We start from the raw sequence: 18,983 nt of genomic DNA on the forward strand, positions 1-18,983 counted from the left end.
TACATATGAAATTGTAAATACACACCAAATTAAACCATAAAATATAATCATATTTATTTCAGTTCACATATAATACAAAATATACTTTACTAACAAATGGAAGAAATATGCAAAAAATAAATATTGGGTCAACTAGCGACAATAAAGATTTTATAGAGATCATTATACAAATTTATATGATGTAATTTGTTACGTGTTAACGAATTAGTGATGCCATGAGTCACTGGTAGAATACTTTTATGATTTAATTTACCTTCTTCTTCTTCCGTCAAACACACGAACCTCATTCATTCCCAAGTGCACCACCTCATATGACACATGCATGATCGTCAACCATCTTCCTTGCCTTATCTCCTTTCTTTATTACTATTATTTTTTTTGTCGGTTTTCTACTTATATCAGACAATGTGCTAATTACTCATGAAGTATTGCATTATCTAAAATCATCAAAAGCGGAAAAAAATGCTCAATGGCCGTAAAGACCAATATGAGTAAAGCCTACGACAGGCTAGAATGGGAGTTCATACAAAAATTAATGGAGAAAATGAACTTCCACCCGAAGGTTATCCAATGAATTATGCAGTGCATTACCTCTGTCAGCTATACTTTCATCATCAATGGTGCATCGAGAGGAGAAGTGAAACCAGGGAGAGGTATTAGGCAAGGAGACCCCTTGTCTCCATTACCTCTTCATCCTTTGCAGTGAGGTGCTCTCTGATTTATGCGCTAAGGCTTATGAAGAAGATCTGCTCAAAGGAATTGCCATAGCCACAAACAGCCCTAGCATCAATCATCTCTTCTTCGCAGATGATACAATGCTTTTCTGCAAGACATCAAAAAAGAATGCTGAGTCTCTTAAAGCTATCCTAACAACCTATGAATCAGTATCGGGGCAACTGATAAATAAACAGAAATCGTCAATTTTTTTCTCTAAGAGAACGGGCCAAGCAACTCGAGATCAGATGAAAGCTACTCTTGGAATTGAGAAGGAGGGAGGAATGGGAAAGTACCTTAGTCTCCCTGAAGAATTTGGCAGGAAGAAAAAAGATATATTTGCATCAGTAGTGTGCAAAGTCCAGCAGAGAGCTCGAAGCTGGTCTTCAAAATTCCTCTCTTCAGCAGGAAAGATGATAATGATAAAGAGCGTCCTAGCTGCGATGCCATCCCACAGTATGTCACACTTTAAGTTCCCTCAAAGCCTATGCCAAAACATCCAATCGGCCATGACACGCTTCTGGTGGGATGCTGATCCAGATCAAAAGAAAATGTCATGGATCTCGTGGGAAAAATGGCTAAGCCAAAAAAGATAGGTGGTCTTGGTTTCAAGGACCTTACCATGACAAATGATGCCCTCCTCGCAAAGATAGGCTGGCGAATCCTGAAGAACCCCAACTGTCTCCTTGCACGTTGTCTCTTAGGCAAATACTGCAATGCGGAGCCATTCCTAAAGTGCAAGACACCCACAGGAGCCTCCCATGTCTGGCGAAGTGTTCTTATAGGAAGAGACCTCATGAAAGATATGATGGATGGTTGGAACGGGAACGGAGATAAGCGTGTGGAAAGACCCCTGGCTATCCCACTGCGAACAAGAAAGACCAATGGGCCCTGCACCTGAAAGATTCAAGGACATAAAAGTTTCAGACCTTTTACATGCTGATACACTGGAATGAGATTTGGAGAAGATAAATCTAATTGTACCGTTCCACAAGGACAAGATTCTCAGGTTAAGACCAAGCAAAATGGGGAATGCTGATGAGTTAGCATGGCTCAAAAACCCCACATGAGACTACTCCACAAGATCGGGATACCTGACGCTAACAGAGGAGGCCGAACAAACTAGCCAACAACCCGCTAATCCCTCTACAGATTGGCTTGCAAACGTCTGGAGAATCAAAACAGCAGAAAAAGTTAAGCTATTTATTTGGAAATCCATACATGGTGCGCTATCTGTGGGAGAACAATTTGCGATCAGGAACAAACCTGTCTCTCCTCTCTGCCCCCGCTGTAGAGAAATAGAAACCGTATCTCACGTGCTGTTCACCTGTCCTTATGCGTCTCGAGTTTGGGAGCTAGCACCAACTGCAGGCACGATAAGACCAGAGACGATCACAAACACTCTCCTGGGATGGGAAATCGCCAGGAAGATCACGCCTTTACCACCGATAGGAACTGACTCAGGTACGCTAGCATCCTGGATAGTCTGGAACCTGTGGATTTCTCGAAATCAATTGATTTTCCAGAAAAGAAGCTTCACACCGGAGGAAACAATCTTAAAGGCTACCTTGGAGGCCAGAGAATGGATGCTGGCACAGATCCCCTCACCTCCACCAAAAGCGAAACCTTTGATCACAATCGAACCAAACCCTCGACTCCATGGAATCTCAATCTGCACGGATGCAGCATGGAATCCAGTCTCTGGACATGCAGGATTTGGTTGGATCATTGATGATCTGGCTTCCACAACCCCCCTTTCAGCGACATCACTCTGCGTCGAGTCGCCTCTTATGGCTGAATCTTTGGCAATTCTTGCTGCCATAAACTCAGCTCTCTCTCGCAAGCTTGATTCAATCACCATCTTCTCAGATTCTCAAGTACTCATGAATACCATCAATAAGAAAGAACTGAAGCTGGAGATCTTTACCATCCTTCGAGAAATTTACTCGCTAACCACCGCTTTTAATTCCATCGCATTCAAGTTTATTCCTAGATGTTCAAATGTTGTAGCAGACTCTTTGGCAAAGGAGGCCCTTTGTGCTCTGAGCCCATCTTAAGTTTAATTAATGAAAGTAGAAGTTTGAACAAAAAAAAAAGAACAAGAAAAATAATCTAGATTCACAACATATTCCCATATTCCGTTATCCTATTCTTCTTCTAAAATGCTTCTAAAATTCGACCTAACATCCGGCATACGGAAATCTTTTACCCTTCGAAATGATGATATTCATTTCTCCAATATATTTCTATTCTATTAATTTTAGCCACAAAATTTTAAATAAAACACATATAGATATATACAACCAAATTTAATTTAGTCTAGGTGGTGAATTTATCATTATATATATTATATAGAAGTATAACTTTTGTGTGCATAGATTTATTATTGTTAATAATAGGAATTTACGACAATATGATATATTTGCTATTAAGAAAAGATATATATATATATATATATATATATTTTAGTCAAACAAAAGATATATATATATATCTAGTCTATATTTGAGAAGTGATTTTGACATGTGTCATCACCATATTAATTTTGAAAAAAAAATTATGACATGGCACACTAACATTGATGATATGGCTTGAAGTAAATTATGATATGGATATTTACATTTAGTGTTGATTTATATTTAAGATAATTTTTTAAAATATGGTAATAACTTATAGATCATAATGACATATTTACATTTAATATTGATTTATATTTAAGATAAGTTTTTAAAATATGGTAAATAATAAATTAAATAGAAATATAATAATAATTAAAATTTCGAAATATTATTTAGCTATATTTTTATAATTTTAATTACAAAAACAATTCTTCAAAATACTATACATTTTTAAGAATAATTTTTTAAATAGTGACATGGACATTTACATTTATTATTGATTTGTATTTTTAGTAAGTTTATAAAATATGGTAATAACTCATAGATCATCATTAATATAGCAATAAATAATATAATGTTATAAATATAAATATAATATTATTTTGGAATTTTCAAAATTTAATTCTATTTTATAATTATTATTACTAAAACAATTTTTCAAAATTATACAGTTTCTAAATGTAATTTTCTAATCCAATACTATAGTTTATTTTTAATATCCATAAATTTTAGAAAATTATTTAGTTTTATGTTTTGATAATTATACACTTAACAAAACTTTTTCTTACATTACAAAATTTGATTTAATATATTTTAACAAAAAGATATAAATTAAAGAATATTTCAAAATTGTAATTTTTATATATATACATATATATTACTAAATATACATTGAATAAAAAATATTTTCTGCACATTGTGCTTGCATTGGCTATCAATAGTATTTTCAACTTATGTGAAGAAAAGCGAGGGATTGTTCTCTTGAACTCAGCCATTAAATAGACAATGTTGATGAATGATGTTGGGTAGATAACATGTGCCACCATATCCAACTGTGTGCTACATGTGTAATTCACACTTTATCTATACATATCAGCTTTTTGTTTCTTTCACTAGCTATATATTTTCTCAAAAGGAAACACATAACATAATTTAAATAAGGAAAGATCCAGTATTTATTCAGTACATTATTTCACTTGGAGTACCTGTGCTCTCAACATGGGAGATGAATGTGGAGCCTCTGCAAAGGGCTCGCCTTTGTTAGAAGCAAGAAAACCATTTTGGTTGGAACATGCCGGCTTCTCTGTTGAAGGAGGGACCGTTGTAGCAGAGGAGCAGATGGATGGACTGGTAGTGTACGAGATGAAGCCGTGTACAGTTGTACCCTTTTTTGAAACCATAAATTCTACTACTGCTTAGAACTCCTCATGTTATGATGATCTTTGTATCTATCTTATTAAAACAGAAACATTCTGTTGGACCTAACATTTATTTTGTAAGTTTTTAAATTAAATACACTTTTATACTTTATAGTTAAACATACATTAAGTCACTAATATTCCTTTCTTTATAGTACTATCCATATTTCCAAACAATATACTTATTTCTTTATACTACTATCAATGTTTCCAAACAATATATTTTTTATATTACTATCAATATTTCCAAATAATACAATAATTAATCTTAGTTTTTTTATATCTATCATTTTCTCTTTAAAATTTTGTAGAAACGTCATAATTTCATAAATTGCAAAATAGTGAACTTTAAAATTTCGATTATAAGATTACAAATTATGAAACTATTACAATTTAAATCCAACTAGATTAGATATCGGTCATCCATCAGTTCAATCGGTTAGTCTCGGGTTTTAGTGATTTTTTAATATGAATATTTTAAAAACATAAATTGAATTGTCACATCTCCGGATTAACCGGTATAATCACAATCGGGTTGAATTTAAGAATACTGATTTAAATGCAAAAATATTTTAAATACACACTCTTTAAAAATAACCAAAATATTTGTTAAATTATTAGTGAAATTTTTCATCGTAAAATATTCCGCGCTTCAAAAGCGCGGATCAAAATCTAGTATTGTGTTATTATATTTCTAATCAGAATATTTAATCAAACCAATGACTTTCCTCAGTATCAGATATATAGTACACTACTAAGCACATCATTTTATCTAGTGTCCAAAACCTTTGATCCTATGGCGAGCTACACTACTTATGGAGACCAATACTAACCAATACCACCCTTTGGGCCCGTAGTGAGTTGTAATATAATAACCAACTAGATCATGACCCGTGTGACCGCACGGGTATTAATTTTCTATTTTACTTTTTATTTATTTATACTAAATTATGTATTTTTAATATTTGATCATTTTACATTACTAAGTTAGGGATGGGTACTTGGATATCCACTCGGATTCGATTAAAATCTATTCGAGTTTGAGATTTTCGAGTTTAAAAATTTCAGCTCTATTCAAGTATTTATAAATATTGGTTCTGGTTCGATTTAGATATTTTTGGGTTCGGTTTGGCCTCGGATAACCCGTTTAAATTATTTTAAAATTTTCAAAATTTATATATACTTTAAATTTTTCGAAATATATAAATTTAAGTAGTGTAAGCCAAAATACCTAAATTTTAAATTAAAACAGGTTTAGCTTGAATATTTGGATAGAAAATAAGTATATATTTTAAGTATTTTTGGTGTTTTGATTATTGTTTACCTACTTTAGACGTTTACTTTTGACTTTTTAAATATTTTTAAATATTTTAGACAACTTTAAAATAGTTTATATTTTGGATAAAAACCCGATATCTATGCATAGTATACTTATATCGGTTTATTTATGAATGAAAAGTAAATGAAAAGTAAACGATGATTTTATATAAACCCAGAACAGTGTTTATATAAACTATAAAATATCAAATATAAAATATAAAATTGGGCAATTAAAAAGTTAATGTTTATAGATGACATTTCGTGAGACATACGAAATGTATGGTCATTAGTGAATGTTAGTTTTCGACCTACCAAAAAAAAGTGAATGTTAGTTTTCGTTTTTAATTTGGAAATATACGAAGTGTACTGTGTACGCATCTATATTATAATTATAGGTAGGATGCAGAAGAGAATGTTTATAGTTATTAGTGAACGTCATTTAAGGAAATATATTAAAATTGGTTAAGATAGGTAAAATAATAAGAGGACCAACTTTAAAATCCACCTAGAAAAAGTTGTAATGTTTCTGTTTTAATAATATAGATCTACCACATTTTTAGTTTCGTATTTCACAATTTAAACCCGCCTCGAGATATTCCCGAGGAATCTGGGAGGAGGAGCTCAGGTAAGTAATGCATTTATTCATTTACTGGTGATTTCTACTTTTACCATTTCTGATAAGTGTATGTGTTATCTTTGCTGCCATCAGCGGTTTCATTTGCTGAGTTCTTCGAGAAAGGCAAACCAAAAGACACGACACTCTTGATTAATAATTACTAGCCGTAACGTAACGGTAAGTAACATTATTTTCCCCCATCTATATTATATTCTTCTTCATTCCATCTTAAACTAACACTACCACTCCTTTACAATCCAAATGAATTGGTCTTTGACCCCCATTGCTTCGGTCCTCTGGATGTTTTGTTGTTAGATACGTAGTGTGAATTTCTTGGATGGTTTCGTGTATTGTTAGTGTGTTTGAGAGACTTGCGATTCTTGATTCTGTTCCACAAAATTCATCTCTTTTTGTTTGTTACTATGGGAAAAGTTGTGAGATCTTTGTGAAGTCTCTGTTAGTGAAGAATGTGTGCAAAATGTCCTGATGATGCGCATTTGTCCTGTGAACTACGTAGAGGTAAAAGTTAGAAACAAGACTACATTTGTCTCTTGGAGTCTATGATAATATGCTTACTCTTGCTGTTTTTTACTCTGTTCCACTAGATTTGGGATGCGTTGCGCTGCAGGAGAATAAGAACGATGGAAGGTCATCATCGACTACGAGTTTGGAGCCTTAGCGTGGAGCTCATCTGTTCTGTCCTCTGGTAGCAGAGACAGGAGCATACTTCAGAGAGACATACGGTGTCAAGAAGATCATGTCAGCAAACTAACAGGTCACAAATATCCCAAGTCTGTGGACTTAAAATGGTCTTATGACAACCGCGAGCTAGCATCAGGCGGTAACGACAATAAGGTAAAACATATATATATATAATCTTCATTTGTGGTTCCGAGAATACTTTAATGATTGTAGTGTGATCTTGCAGCTTCTTGTATGGAACCAACATCCAACACAACCGGTTTTGAGATACTGTGAGCACACAGCAGCGGTTAAAGCCATTGCGTGGTCACCGCATCTCCACTGCTGATAGATGTATCCGTTGCGTAGACACCAGTAGTCAGGTAAAAACTTGGTTATCCTCTATAGCTTTGATTAATGCCTAGAATATGGTAAATAACTGAACCAATAACATTTCAGGTGTGTAATTTGGCTTGGTCTAAGAACGTGAATGAGCTTGTGAGCACTCATGGATATTCCCAAAACCAAATCATCGTTTGGAAATACCCAACCATGTCTAAAGTAAAGAGTTACTGTCCTGTTAATTTTCAGTTTCTTGTTAAGTTTTGCGGAGTTTTAACAAACTGAAAATGTAATTTTTCTCCAACAGTTAGCAACTCTCACAGGTCACACGTTCCGTGTTCTGTATCTTGTTGTTTCACCAGATGGACAGGTTAGTCTTTTTAATACTTTCTTTATGTAACTTGCTTACGTTATAACACATAGTACTCATCTTGTGTGAACTTTTATTTTGTTGGCAGACGATCGTGACAGGAGCAGAAGATGAAAACCTTTAAGATTCTGGAATGTCTTCCCTTCCCCTAAATCTCAGGTAAAGAAACATTCTCTGTTTCTTAAGAAATCACAACAATGCATTTACACACGTTAACATTCTCTGTTTAAATTCTCAGAGCAGTGAGAGCAAAATAGGGGCTTGTTTTAGTACTAGACGGCTACAAGATTAAAAAGGTCAGTTCTCCATTTTTTTTTAACTTTCACAGTTAAAACAAGAAAGACTAAATAAATAAGTAATGATAGTTAAAACTTTATTTTATATTTATCATCACAATTAAGACTTAGCTTTTAATAAATAAACAATGTATGGTAAGTCTAATTTTACCAAACCAAATTACATATTCTACTTTATTGTCGAATAAATCAAGAAGTTGAATGACATATATGATAATTAAATACCTTAGGAGTTAGGAATAGTATTGTATAGTTTGAATTCAAAGATTTTTTTGTTTTGTAACTTCACAGGAAGTAAAAAAATGGAATGCTCTTTCTTCAGCCGTGTAAGTGTAAGGTATGGAATCCTCTTTCTTCTCTGTTTTTTTTTTGGGAAATTCTAAATTATTGGATTGATAGACACTAAATCTTCATAATATGTAAAACAAATAGAATGCAGCGTCCAGTCATTGATTTGTCCGTTAAGTTTCATTTGTCTTTACACATTTGTCATATTTAGTCACTCAAAATCAGTATCTTGATTCTAGATGATTGGACTGATAGACACCAAATTCATAATGTGTAAAACAAATAGAAATGCAGCGTCCATTCATTTGACCGTTAGAGATCGTTCATTTGTGTATGTCAGTCAGGTTAGTCAGTGATGCTGCGCTATGGAACTGACGCTGAAGGCTTATCTGGATATGGGTTTTTTAAAGAAGATGCTGTCGACCTAGCGCGCACGAGCTGGGAAAATCAAAGGTAACTTCATAACCCAACTTGTTTGAACTTCTTTAGCTTATTATGCACCTTCATGCTAATTATATGCTTTTTTCTTCAGGTTTCACAAGAACTAGGTGTTTTCCTGCACCATGTGCAGTAAAATTGTATCAAAATTACAACTAACTAACTGTATCAAAATTGACTCAAAAGGTAGAAAGTAGAAAAGGTGCCATGTCTATTATACTGTGGTGATGAGGTTTGTTTTTTTGTTTTTCTTATTTTTTTCTGTGCAGGGAAGTGAAAAAGGATCCAGCCTACAACAGATCTAAACGCTAGTGATTTGCTCAGGTCCATATCTGATAAGAGCTCAGGAATACAGATAAAAGAGGCATCATCAGTTTCACATTTACTAATCCATAAGGATCTTTATGTAATGTCACAAGAACAAAAAATAAGGCAAAAAAGGTCTGCTACTTTGAAGCACATCTTCTCTCTTGTAATTGTCAACCTACATTCTTCCGGGGGATGATGTATTCACACCCAAAAAAAAAAATCAGGCTTTTATCACCTTTTGCCCACGTTTGATGTGTGTCTTTATAGCTGCTCCCCCTTGTTGGAATATTAGTTGTTGTTGACACAATTATAACATCAGCTTGAGGTTGCTGCTAAGCAATGTGTGGGTGTCCTACGGGTTCAATCATAGCCGTTGTGGTGTGTGAGTGTGTAGTTGATGTGATGTGGTGGTGGGGGTTTATTCCCAGGATCCCTTTATGATCACCCTGCATGACTGGGAAACCGAGTTGCTGACCTTGCAGGGCTAAGTTGTACATTGGACTTACCTGCAGGTTGCCAAGTCCCTGACCGTTCCATGCAGCTGCACTTTCACTCTGCAACAATAATTACCAATGTTAATTATACTCAACAACTATATCAATGAAATGATAGAACAGAAAGAGAGAGAGAGAAAAAAAAAACTATATAACACAAGGAAAGACCTTCCCATTTGAGAACAGAGATTGAAGAAAATAACTAGCGTCAAAGAAGCTAAGTCACCAACCTAGAAGAGTACTGTTACGAAAAGAAATTAGAGGCTGAATCAAATAACAGACCATATTTTCTGAGTTAACTAGATGGAACGGAGAATGAACATAAAACTACTTTGATGAAAGGCCCCTATAATGATTAGCTACTACAATGAGAAGCAGAAATCAAAGAAGGATCATGTGGACAGAATCAGAAACAGAAAATGTACTCTTTAACATGCATAGAGGCTTCTTCATAAAAATTCAACTGGAAATTTTTGTGTCTCGTATACACATTGTGTGTGAATCCGATCATAAACAGCTCAAAACCAAAAAAAAAAAATCATCAAGAATTCCAAAACTTTCCAACTCTGAGATTCTCGTGAGTGCTAATAAGCTCTCACTCACTCGTCATCAGTGCCAAAATAGCGGTCTCCAAACTCCCCCATACCAGGAACAACTCTGAACTCGTCGTTTAAACCGATCTCTATCTCAGATGTCACAATCTTTATCCTAGGGAACCTTTTGCACACCACATTTACTCCTTGCGGTGCCTGAACAACACACATTGTAACTCTGCTTAAGCTATGGAGGAGACAAGAAGACAAAAAGTTGGTTTTGAGGGGTTCATGTTTTCAACTTACAGATATGAGATTGAGAAATATGATGTGGGATTCAGGTACTCCTTTACTTATCAGCAGCCTTATCGCTTGCACCGCCGAGTTTCCTGTCCCAAGGATTGGGTCCAGCAAAAGCACGTGCCTTTCCGAAATGTCTGAGGGTAGCTTCTCGTATATAAGCTGCTGACCGTTGTCGCCTTCTCTGTGAATCAGAATCTTCCCAATCTTGATGCCTTTGCAGCATGCTCTCAAAGCATTCTCCATGCTCTCACCGCTGTTTCATATTTTGGTAAAAAGAGTTTTAATTATATATATATGGTCTCTCTTGACCATTATTTATTTGTTGCTACAGTAGTTTCTTTACCTTCTGATAACCGAGACACCACACAGCCTCTTACAGAAGTCTACACCCGAATACACAGATCCTAAACACCAAAAAAAAAAAACGATCAGTCTATAATTTGAGATTTCTTCTGCATAGAAATGTTTCATTAGCTTGCCTGTGGGAGTGACTACTTGCTTTTCTGTGAAGGGAAGATGCCCTAGGCCGTGCTCAACCACCTAGCAAGCAAGGTAACATTTATTATAAGGAACGTGGTAAAATAACACAACTCTAGTAGCTAGCTTTGCACCTACCAAACGAATCAATCTATCAGAGTAGAAGATGAAGTCATGCTTTGTTGTTTTGGAGTCTCTGATTAGAGTGTGCATCCCACGTATCTGCCACAAACTAAAGGAATCAGCCTTTTGTTTGTCAACTAAACAGATAATAAGGAAAGGGAGTAGCAAATAAGAACCTGAAAAGTTGATTGGATGACATAAAGATTAGGATATATTTTACAGAGATCATGTTGACCAAGCTTAGTGCGTATGTGTTGCACAATCAAATCAATAGCAACATGGTTATCACCACCACGTGGGATTATTATATCAGCGTATTTCTTTGTTGGGAGTATGAAATCCTCAAATGCTGGCTTCACAAACTTTGAGTACTGTTACACAAAGAAAAGAGTTCAAAAATAACATTGAACAAGGAGTTGTCTGTCTATATATGCATGCAGGAAAGCTCAAACATTGAAACCTGGTCAAGAACAGTGGCTATATCTCTGCCCTTCTCAACAGTGTCTCGTTTAATCCTTCTCGCTAAACGCACATCAGCATCTGCATTGATATCACCATTTCATGAGTTGTATATACACTTGCTGCATGTAATGCACAAGTCCAGCGTCTCATGTATATATGGGCTAGATCTGTTTAAGGTTTGGAAAAGACCTGCATCTACAAATATCTTCATGTTCATCAAATCTCGAACACGAGGGTCATGGAAAATGAGTATCCCTTCTAGAATTATAACATCAGAAGGATTCACCTGCGAATATAATCATCATAAACAGAGAGAGATATTAGTATATGCAATAACTCTTAGATAGGCAAAAATACTAGGAGAGCTAATAGCTTCATCATGAGTTCAATCTTCAGAAGAAAAAAAAGAAGGTCGTTACGTTACCCTTCTTGGTGGGAAGACGTTGTTCTTGTAACTTTTGAAGTCGTAGTTGGGGATATCTACTGCTTGCCCTTTTCTTAACTTCTCCATGGAACACAATAGTTGCTCAGTATCGAAAGCGTCTACAAGACAGGGAAACTAAATTCATTCTTACAAGCAAGCAAGCAGGTGATTCAAAAAGGATAAGCAACACAGAACAGGACTAAAGAACCCATTAGTTTTTTTTAAGAGAGTTGCTAACCAGGATGATCAAAATTGTAGTCATGAACTCTTGCAAGCTCCTCTTCATTTACATTATGGTAGAAAGAATCCTGCAAAATCAAGATCAACCTCAATGCATAATTTATATTTATATGACTTGCAACCATTTGTGATCACTTATCAGAACTAAAAACCTGATGATATAAATCACCTGATTGACAACAACGGCTCTCTGATCATGAAGTTGCTGCATAATCATATCACAGACAGTTGTTTTCCCGGATGCTGCTCCTCCAGCAACTCCTGAAAAAAAAAAGACAAAAGAATCATACATCATCATATTAACATTTTTTCCGATCCTTAGTAACTATCTTCAAAGCAAGCTGTCTTCAGCATCTCTCACCGATTACAAAAGGATGCCCATGTTGTTCTCCTTCTTCAGCAGAGCCAGCCGTCTGGTCTGATCTAGCTGAATCTAGATGAAAGCCTGAGAAATGGACCTTTGTGGATGTTTCTATCGCATCAACAGCCAACTTTGACGCCATATATTCCCTACATCAAACCAAAATGTAACGTTTTAAAATGACATGAAAACGCCTGTAAGGAATTCAAAGCTACCACCCATATAGGAGTTGAGTAAACGAAGAACAAAAAAAAAGGGAAGCCTACTTTTTTTTTGCTATCATCAGTCAAAATAAATTCCTCAAAGAAAACAAAAAAGAATCCAACTTTGTAGATTCCACAAGTGCCAATGCCGTGATTACTCATTAATTATCCCCTTTAAACGCACAACACAAAGCAAGCAACAACAAAAAAAAACAGACACTTGGAATGCGTTTTGCACGAATCATGATCGATCATGATTCGTCCTGTACATGTAACGCTGATCCTCCTAAACGGGAAAAACGTTAGTTTCCAGGGGAAAAAACGGAGAGATCAAACAGAGGGAAAAGGCAGAGAGATATGTGGATCACATCCATGCAGGAAAAAAAAAAAACAGAACAAGAAGAAATGTTCAATGATTGAGATCATTATAAATCAAAAACCGTGAACTTTCACAAGAAGAACTCACGGAAAAGAATGGGATTAAATAAGCTTCCAGATCAATGATAAGCTTTAGGTACACAAAACCTTAGAATCCAGCCATAAATAGACAAGATAGATAGATAGGGAGGAGGGAGACACGAGCATTGCCTGTTAAACTCGATGATGCACGCACAGACAACAAGAAAAAAACTGAGTTTTATATCAATAGTAACGTATATATATTATATATGTGGTGTATGAGTGAGAGAGAGAGAGAGGAGAAGGAAAGATGCAGCGGCGGAGACGGATTAATTGCGAAAACCAGGAAGTGGTTTCTTGCTCTTTACGATACTACCCCTTCCCACTTGAACGCATTGTTTGGGCATTTCTTGTAAATTCCTGCGTCTTCTCGTCCCTACTAAAGTCGAACTAGTGTGATCGAGGATCCACGTCAGCTCCGACTCGGATGTGGGTCCTACTTTCAGAGGATGCAGCGACAGGCAGTGGTAGGGTGTGCTCGAATACAACGTCACTGTCTCTCGATAGAATAATAATGTACCTTGGGAGGTATATTTAGGTACCTTCAATGTTTTGGGTGCTCTTTTAAAATATTCTAAGAAATATGGGGTATTATTGTTATATATGAAAATTGGTGTTCGGAAGCGTAAGCCAATAAACGGCGACATTTTTGCTCTTTCACACATTAGCCATGTTTTCGTCATCTTCAATTAGGTCAATAATCGTATCCGGACTTCACCGGACTCCAACCCTGAAATCGCCGGTCAATCCTCCGACACTCTTCACCTCCTCCGTCCCTAGATTCTTCCACTCAAGCTCCACTGGTTTCAGCGACAGTAGAATCACGATGAGCAGCGTTGAGGACAAAACCGGATCGAACTCGGGGGCGATGATGGAGAATCGGGCGAGCAGGATGAGGGAGAAGCTGGAGAAGGAGCTCGAACCTGTGGAGCTGGTGATCGAGGACGTCTCGTACCAGCACGCCGGTCACGCGGGGATGAAAGGCAGAGGAACAGACGAAGAGACGCATTTCAATGTGAAGATCGTGTCGAAAGGATTCGAAGGGATGAATCTGGTGAAGAGGCACAGGCTCGTTTACGATCTGCTCAGAGAGGAGCTTGATAGTGGATTGCACGCGCTTTCCATCGTCTCCAAGACTCCCTCCGAGTCCACTCGCTAGCCAAAAAAAAAAAATTACTCTGTTTTTATGTTTCTTTCTCTTATGAGAGTTTGTGTTAAAAGACTCTTTTTTATCATTGATGCTTAGTTTTTGTTGTCAATAAGTAAACTCATATCGGATTTAACAGACTTGAGTTTTCACTATCAAAGAAAGGGCTCTGCTTTGGGTTTTGATTGTTTGCTTTTTGAATTGGTAGGTGTTTGAACAAATAGCCACTTGCTTTTGAATCAGTTAGAGAGTTCACTTTTCTGGTATTCAAAGTTTTAATGTTCATAGCTTGATCAAAATGATGTTTAGCCTTCTTAATTGTTCATATCATATGGTTGTGATAATAATTAACAGCTTCAATAGAGCTTCTTCTAAAATTCACAATGGGGGAACTGTCAAAGAGTATTATTAACAGGGAAGAGATCTCCTCATCAGTACTACTTAAAGACTTCCCTAGCCATTAACCACTGTTTGATTGAATGTTTCTAATCGCTTTAATCGAGTTTCTCAGGGAAGGAGGTATAACACGGATCAGCACTCCTCTCATCTGGACACCACACAAAATAAGCATGAGCAGGCCCGAGCATCCTCAAATTCTAGTAGAAATGGTTGCAATCTTGCTTTGTCTGAAGGAAGGAGATTAAAGCCTCCTCTCTCCATTACAGCTCCTGCAAGAGAATATGTCTCATTGGTGGTAACTCTCCTAGTTAACAAAAGCTCTGCCCTGTCCAGAAGGTTGGTGGTAGACTTGAGCTTATCCGACAAGACGACAGTCACTATTCCTTTTGGCTTTTTCTGCGAAACAGTAACGGCACAAAATATTATAATATTTTGAAACTAAAAAAAAACTATCATCATCATCATTCATCACTCCCAATGGCGACGATCGCAGAGCTCTGGAGACTTATCAGAGATCATGGTGATGATAAAGAAGAAGTATGGATCACACACTATTCATCCAACCATCAGATACTTCTAGTCGGCGAAGGAGATTTCTCATTCTCCTGCACCTTAGCTACTCGCTTCCGCTCTGCTTCCAATATATGCGCTTCCTCTCTCGACACATACGGTACCATTTCCTTTCTTTGTTTTGAGTTCTTTTAGGGTTAATTTCCATATGGCAAGAGTAATCTAGGGTTTTCTATTAGCTAAAAGACTCATCATGTGCTCTTGTTGTTTATGATGTGTAATTTGAATCAGATGATGTGGTGAGAAAGTATAAGAAGGGAAGATCAAACCTTGATACTTTGAAGAGACTTGGAGCTTCCCTCTTACATGGAGTTGATGCAACCAAACTCCAACTACATCCTCATCTTAACTGCAGAAAATTTGATCGTATCATCTTCAACTTCCCCCACGCCGGTTTCCACGGCAAGGAGACTGACTCCTCTCTTATAAAGTAAGTCCATGTCTTCTCCCTGCTGCTACTTTGGTGACTTTTTGATTTCTTTTTTTTTTATCATATGTTTCTTTGACTGTTTCTTACTAGGAAGCACAGAGAACTGGTGTTTGGATTTCTCCATGGTGCAAGCCATATGGTCAGGGCTGATGGAGAAGTTCATGTCTCTCACAAGAACAAACCGCCTTTTTGTCACTGGAAGCTCGAGGAGCTCGCTAGCAAATGCTCTCTTGCGTTGACACAGTGTGTGGCGTTCGAGAAGAGCGAGTACCCTGGTTACGAGAATAAGAGAGGAGATGGGTCTAGATGTGATATGCCTTTCCTTCTGGGAGAATGCACTACTTTCAAGTTCAGAGTCTCTCGCGTGGCTAAGGAGATTTATGCTGAGAAGCTGAAAGGGAGAGAGATGAAGGAACGTGAATCAAAATGTCCCCAAGCACAACAAAAACAGTTACTTAGCCAAAGACCAGCGCTTTCTTTTGGTCTCAGCTATCACCAAGACCATAACCTTAGGCAAGTGCATGATCCTTTGGCTCAATCAAGACAACTGAGAACATCTCCATTGGATCCTCGTGGTGATTGCCGAGAACATAGATGTTCACATTTTGAAGAAGCTATTGTTAGCTCAATTCGAGCTGCAACTCAAAGACCAGCAATCTTTAACCATGCCCGGTTTCAAGAAAACTCAATACAGCTGGACCACCCGCTCAGATACAGTGAAAGAAGCTCTCATGACTTTCCTTTTCAACCTAGTCACCAACATTGTAAAGAAGAACGATTCTTCCTTGAATGCTCAAGCCGATTCGAGGGAGTTCCGCTTGATATTTATATCAGGAGAATGCAGAGTACGTTAACACAGACGAGCTTTGGTCGTCTGTCCACTGAAGAATCACAAGAAGGAAGCTTGACTAGGCAAAGCAACCTCAACATCTACCAACCTCCACGGCTCTGGTAAATCATTCTTCTTTTGCGTATATTATATTATTGTGAAAACAAAAAGGTAAATCGAATGAAATTATTTTCCAGGTGACGACTGAACTTCTTTGATGGAGGAGACAAACAAGGTGGCTGAAGCTTAGAGTCACTAAAAATCGCTTAAGAATTGTAGTTGGCTATAACTACTGACAAGTACAACTCAAAACCGCAATGATCTCAGTCTGGAGATATTATATTTAATTTTTGTGTGTGTGATCTCAGTATCTATAAGTTGTTTTGGAGAATGTTGTAGTGGAAATGGTGCTGCGAGTCTTGCAACGTGCTTTGTCTTAAAGAGATTTTTGCAGCGCCTTGTCTTTTTAAAGGTACAACCTGTCTTTTATCTCCTCCACATGCACTAGGTGCTTGTATTTTCACTTAAACTCAAGCTTAGCCGACAAGCCTAGGCCATAAACTGGGATTTTGTAGATTGTATTTCAGAGTTATGGTCCTTATGATTGTATCCGAAAAAGTTGAAAATCTTTTAAAAAGAATGAACTAGAATATCTGAAAATAGTATTTGAATCTAGAGCTGATGCCCAAACCTATCCAAATCCCGAAACGTTGAACTAGAACAGTACTGTATGCATTCAAAACTTTGTTCCTTTGACAGCTAAAGAAACATAGGAGGTAGGATATCATAATGAAGGGATAAGAGAAAAGGGGAGGAGCAATTCATAATAAATTGGAAATTGAAGGATTACAAACTTATTGAAGTCAACATCGTTGGGTCTTCCTCTCCACTCGCCTTTTCTTATCTATGGACTCATTAAGCTTGACGTCAGATTTTACAGAGTGCTCGAAGCCCTTCCACCGCTTCCAGACTCCCTTTTTATCTATAAATGCAGACTACTGTCAATACCTAGAGTCAGAGAGAATCGACTCTTGTTTTCAAAATCCAAATATTTGCCTAAACTTTGCTGAGCCTGAATCAAAATGCGAAAGAGCTCATCCACACATCCCTCACCAAGCTGCTTCAGGTTCCCTAACGATCAATTTGGCGCCAAGACCTCTATTCCTTCATCCTTGATGAGATTCCCTAACGATCAATTTGATGCAGATTATGAAGCTGGTGACGGTGATACTGATGTGGTTGAGGAGGATATAAAGGATGATGTAGATAAAACTCAACAAGGAGAAGAATCTAGACGTGATGATGATGAAGAGACAACGAGTGAGGTTCAGCCCTTCCCTAGGTATATGAAATTGTCATGTTGTTATATTTTGTAATTCTGTGCAATGTAATTTTCCAAGAAGACAAGATCAATCTGAACACCCCATGGACAAGATCAATCTGGGGTTTATTAAGGTTCCAAGAGACTAACTGGACTTTACCAGTAATAGCAAAGTTGCGTTTCTAAGAACAATTTCTGTCTCAACTAGTTATTGTTCATAAGCATATGAAGATGCATGATTGTAGGTTTGGTAAAGGAAAGATTTCTGGATCTGAAAGTTCTTGATGCCTTGGTGAAGCAATCTCAGTGGTTTGGTTCTGGAAGTAGGCTAAATAGCTATTTCGATCTCATCACATCAAAGCTCTGAAGGTTTTTTCGAGGCATCTTTGCGAGGGATGAACAAATAAGAGCAAGAATCAGCTTTCCCCGACCCAGAACCAGTCTCAGTGAGGATATAAGAATGTTTAGGAGTCGGTTAAGATGGTTTACATGAGAAGGATTAGTCCATATACCTTCATTATTGAGTGTTCATTCAGTTGAGGATATGTAAAGCAGTTTCTTGCAAGCGCTGGCTTGGATGTCAACTTTGCCTAGAAGTCCTAACACTCACCTACACATATTGGGTGGTGTCAAGTAATGTCTAGCCTTGTCTCCTTCCAAAAAGGCCTATTAATACGGAAAATGCAATAAGCCACACTTCATATAATTCATCAGTCACGTAACTATGAACTTAAAACTCCGAAGCTAAATGAATACTTGAGTGAAAAGAACACTCCCATGGATGGTAAGACAACAGCCATCTATGATATATCTCGATTAGCTCAAACTCACACGTTCCCTTGCTTCAGCACGGAACATAGTACAGCAGACGTTTACGAACAGTACTATTCACAAAACGTTTACGGTGTTAGAACTATCAACTGAAAAGTGTTCCCAGGTATTAAGATAAATGCCGGAATGACGTAGCAGCTTAAATACACAGGTGATGTACGTAATTTTTTTTCTAAAAGGAAAAAT

The 18,983-nt window shown here is 36.9% G+C and overlaps 3 protein-coding genes and 1 long non-coding RNA gene across 9 annotated transcripts; 3 read left to right on the plus strand and 1 right to left on the minus strand.

Annotated features, from left to right (window-relative positions):
- Positions 1–6,455: 6,455 nt before the first annotated feature.
- On the plus strand, positions 6,456–9,288 carry LOC130498730 (uncharacterized). Of its 4 annotated transcripts, XR_008937668.1 has the most exons (11): positions 6,456–6,986; positions 7,073–7,322; positions 7,396–7,531; positions 7,608–7,709; positions 7,798–7,860; positions 7,949–8,019; positions 8,099–8,156; positions 8,448–8,493; positions 8,785–8,897; positions 8,977–9,068; positions 9,152–9,288. It is a non-coding gene; the product is annotated as an uncharacterized LOC130498730 (long non-coding RNA). The 4 variants fall into 4 exon arrangements; XR_008937667.1 differs by lacking the exon at positions 9,152–9,288 and having other exon boundaries at positions 8,977–9,101; XR_008937669.1 differs by lacking the exon at positions 9,152–9,288 and having other exon boundaries at positions 7,814–7,860; positions 8,977–9,101.
- Positions 9,244–13,716, minus strand: LOC108822292 (uridine kinase-like protein 3). 3 transcript variants are annotated; one of them, XM_018595332.2, is made up of 14 exons: positions 13,337–13,716; positions 12,609–12,757; positions 12,417–12,508; positions 12,246–12,315; positions 12,008–12,126; positions 11,773–11,869; positions 11,582–11,661; positions 11,298–11,492; positions 11,137–11,220; positions 11,001–11,061; positions 10,865–10,925; positions 10,525–10,774; positions 10,289–10,434; positions 9,244–9,745 (listed from the first exon to the last, which is right to left on the minus strand). In XM_018595332.2, exons 2-14 carry the CDS (start codon positions 12,748–12,750, stop codon positions 9,694–9,696), a joined length of 1,449 nt encoding a protein of 482 aa, XP_018450834.1. In that variant the 5' UTR covers positions 12,751–12,757; positions 13,337–13,716; the 3' UTR covers positions 9,244–9,693. The 3 variants fall into 3 exon arrangements, with proteins under 3 accessions (XP_018450834.1, XP_018450833.1, XP_018450832.1); XM_018595331.2 differs by having other exon boundaries at positions 13,278–13,716; XM_018595330.2 differs by having other exon boundaries at positions 13,400–13,713.
- Positions 13,717–13,917: 201 nt separating this feature from the next.
- Positions 13,918–14,529, plus strand: LOC108822298 (protein BOLA1, chloroplastic). The gene has a single exon (XM_018595339.2). The coding sequence runs from the start codon at positions 13,941–13,943 to the stop codon at positions 14,427–14,429; it is 489 nt and encodes a 162-aa protein (XP_018450841.1). The 5' UTR covers positions 13,918–13,940; the 3' UTR covers positions 14,430–14,529.
- A 13-nt stretch (positions 14,530–14,542) lies between these two features.
- Positions 14,543–18,158, plus strand: LOC108835132 (heavy metal-associated isoprenylated plant protein 41-like). Its single transcript, XM_018608423.2, has 7 exons — positions 14,543–14,680; positions 14,772–15,486; positions 15,618–15,816; positions 15,907–16,767; positions 16,843–17,117; positions 17,405–17,771; positions 17,852–18,158. Exons 2-5 carry the CDS (start codon positions 15,294–15,296, stop codon positions 16,844–16,846), a joined length of 1,257 nt encoding a protein of 418 aa, XP_018463925.1. The 5' UTR covers positions 14,543–14,680; positions 14,772–15,293; the 3' UTR covers positions 16,847–17,117; positions 17,405–17,771; positions 17,852–18,158.
- Positions 18,159–18,983: the final 825 nt, after the last annotated feature.

This window comes from Raphanus sativus, chromosome 8 (assembly GCF_000801105.2).
Source record: "Raphanus sativus cultivar WK10039 chromosome 8, ASM80110v3, whole genome shotgun sequence".
Lineage (NCBI taxonomy): Eukaryota > Viridiplantae > Streptophyta > Magnoliopsida > Brassicales > Brassicaceae > Raphanus > Raphanus sativus.

Coding starts and splice junctions, on each gene's coding strand:
- LOC108835132 (XM_018608423.2), top strand. CDS start 15,294: ATGGCGACGATCGCAGAGCTCTGGAGACTTATCAGAGATCATGGTGAT. Junction 15,487..15,617: donor TTCCTCTCTCGACACATACG/GTACCATTTCCT, acceptor AATTTGAATCAG/ATGATGTGGTGAGAAAGTAT. Junction 15,817..15,906: donor ACTGACTCCTCTCTTATAAA/GTAAGTCCATGT, acceptor GTTTCTTACTAG/GAAGCACAGAGAACTGGTGT.
- LOC108822292 (XM_018595332.2), bottom strand. CDS start 12,750: ATGGCGTCAAAGTTGGCTGTTGATGCGATAGAAACATCCACAAAGGTC. Junction 12,509..12,608: donor TGGGCATCCTTTTGTAATCG/GTGAGAGATGCT, acceptor TTTTTTTTTCAG/GAGTTGCTGGAGGAGCAGCA. Junction 11,662..11,772: donor GAAGATATTTGTAGATGCAG/GTCTTTTCCAAA, acceptor ATATCAATGCAG/ATGCTGATGTGCGTTTAGCG.
- LOC108822298 (XM_018595339.2), top strand. CDS start 13,941: ATGTTTTCGTCATCTTCAATTAGGTCAATAATCGTATCCGGACTTCAC.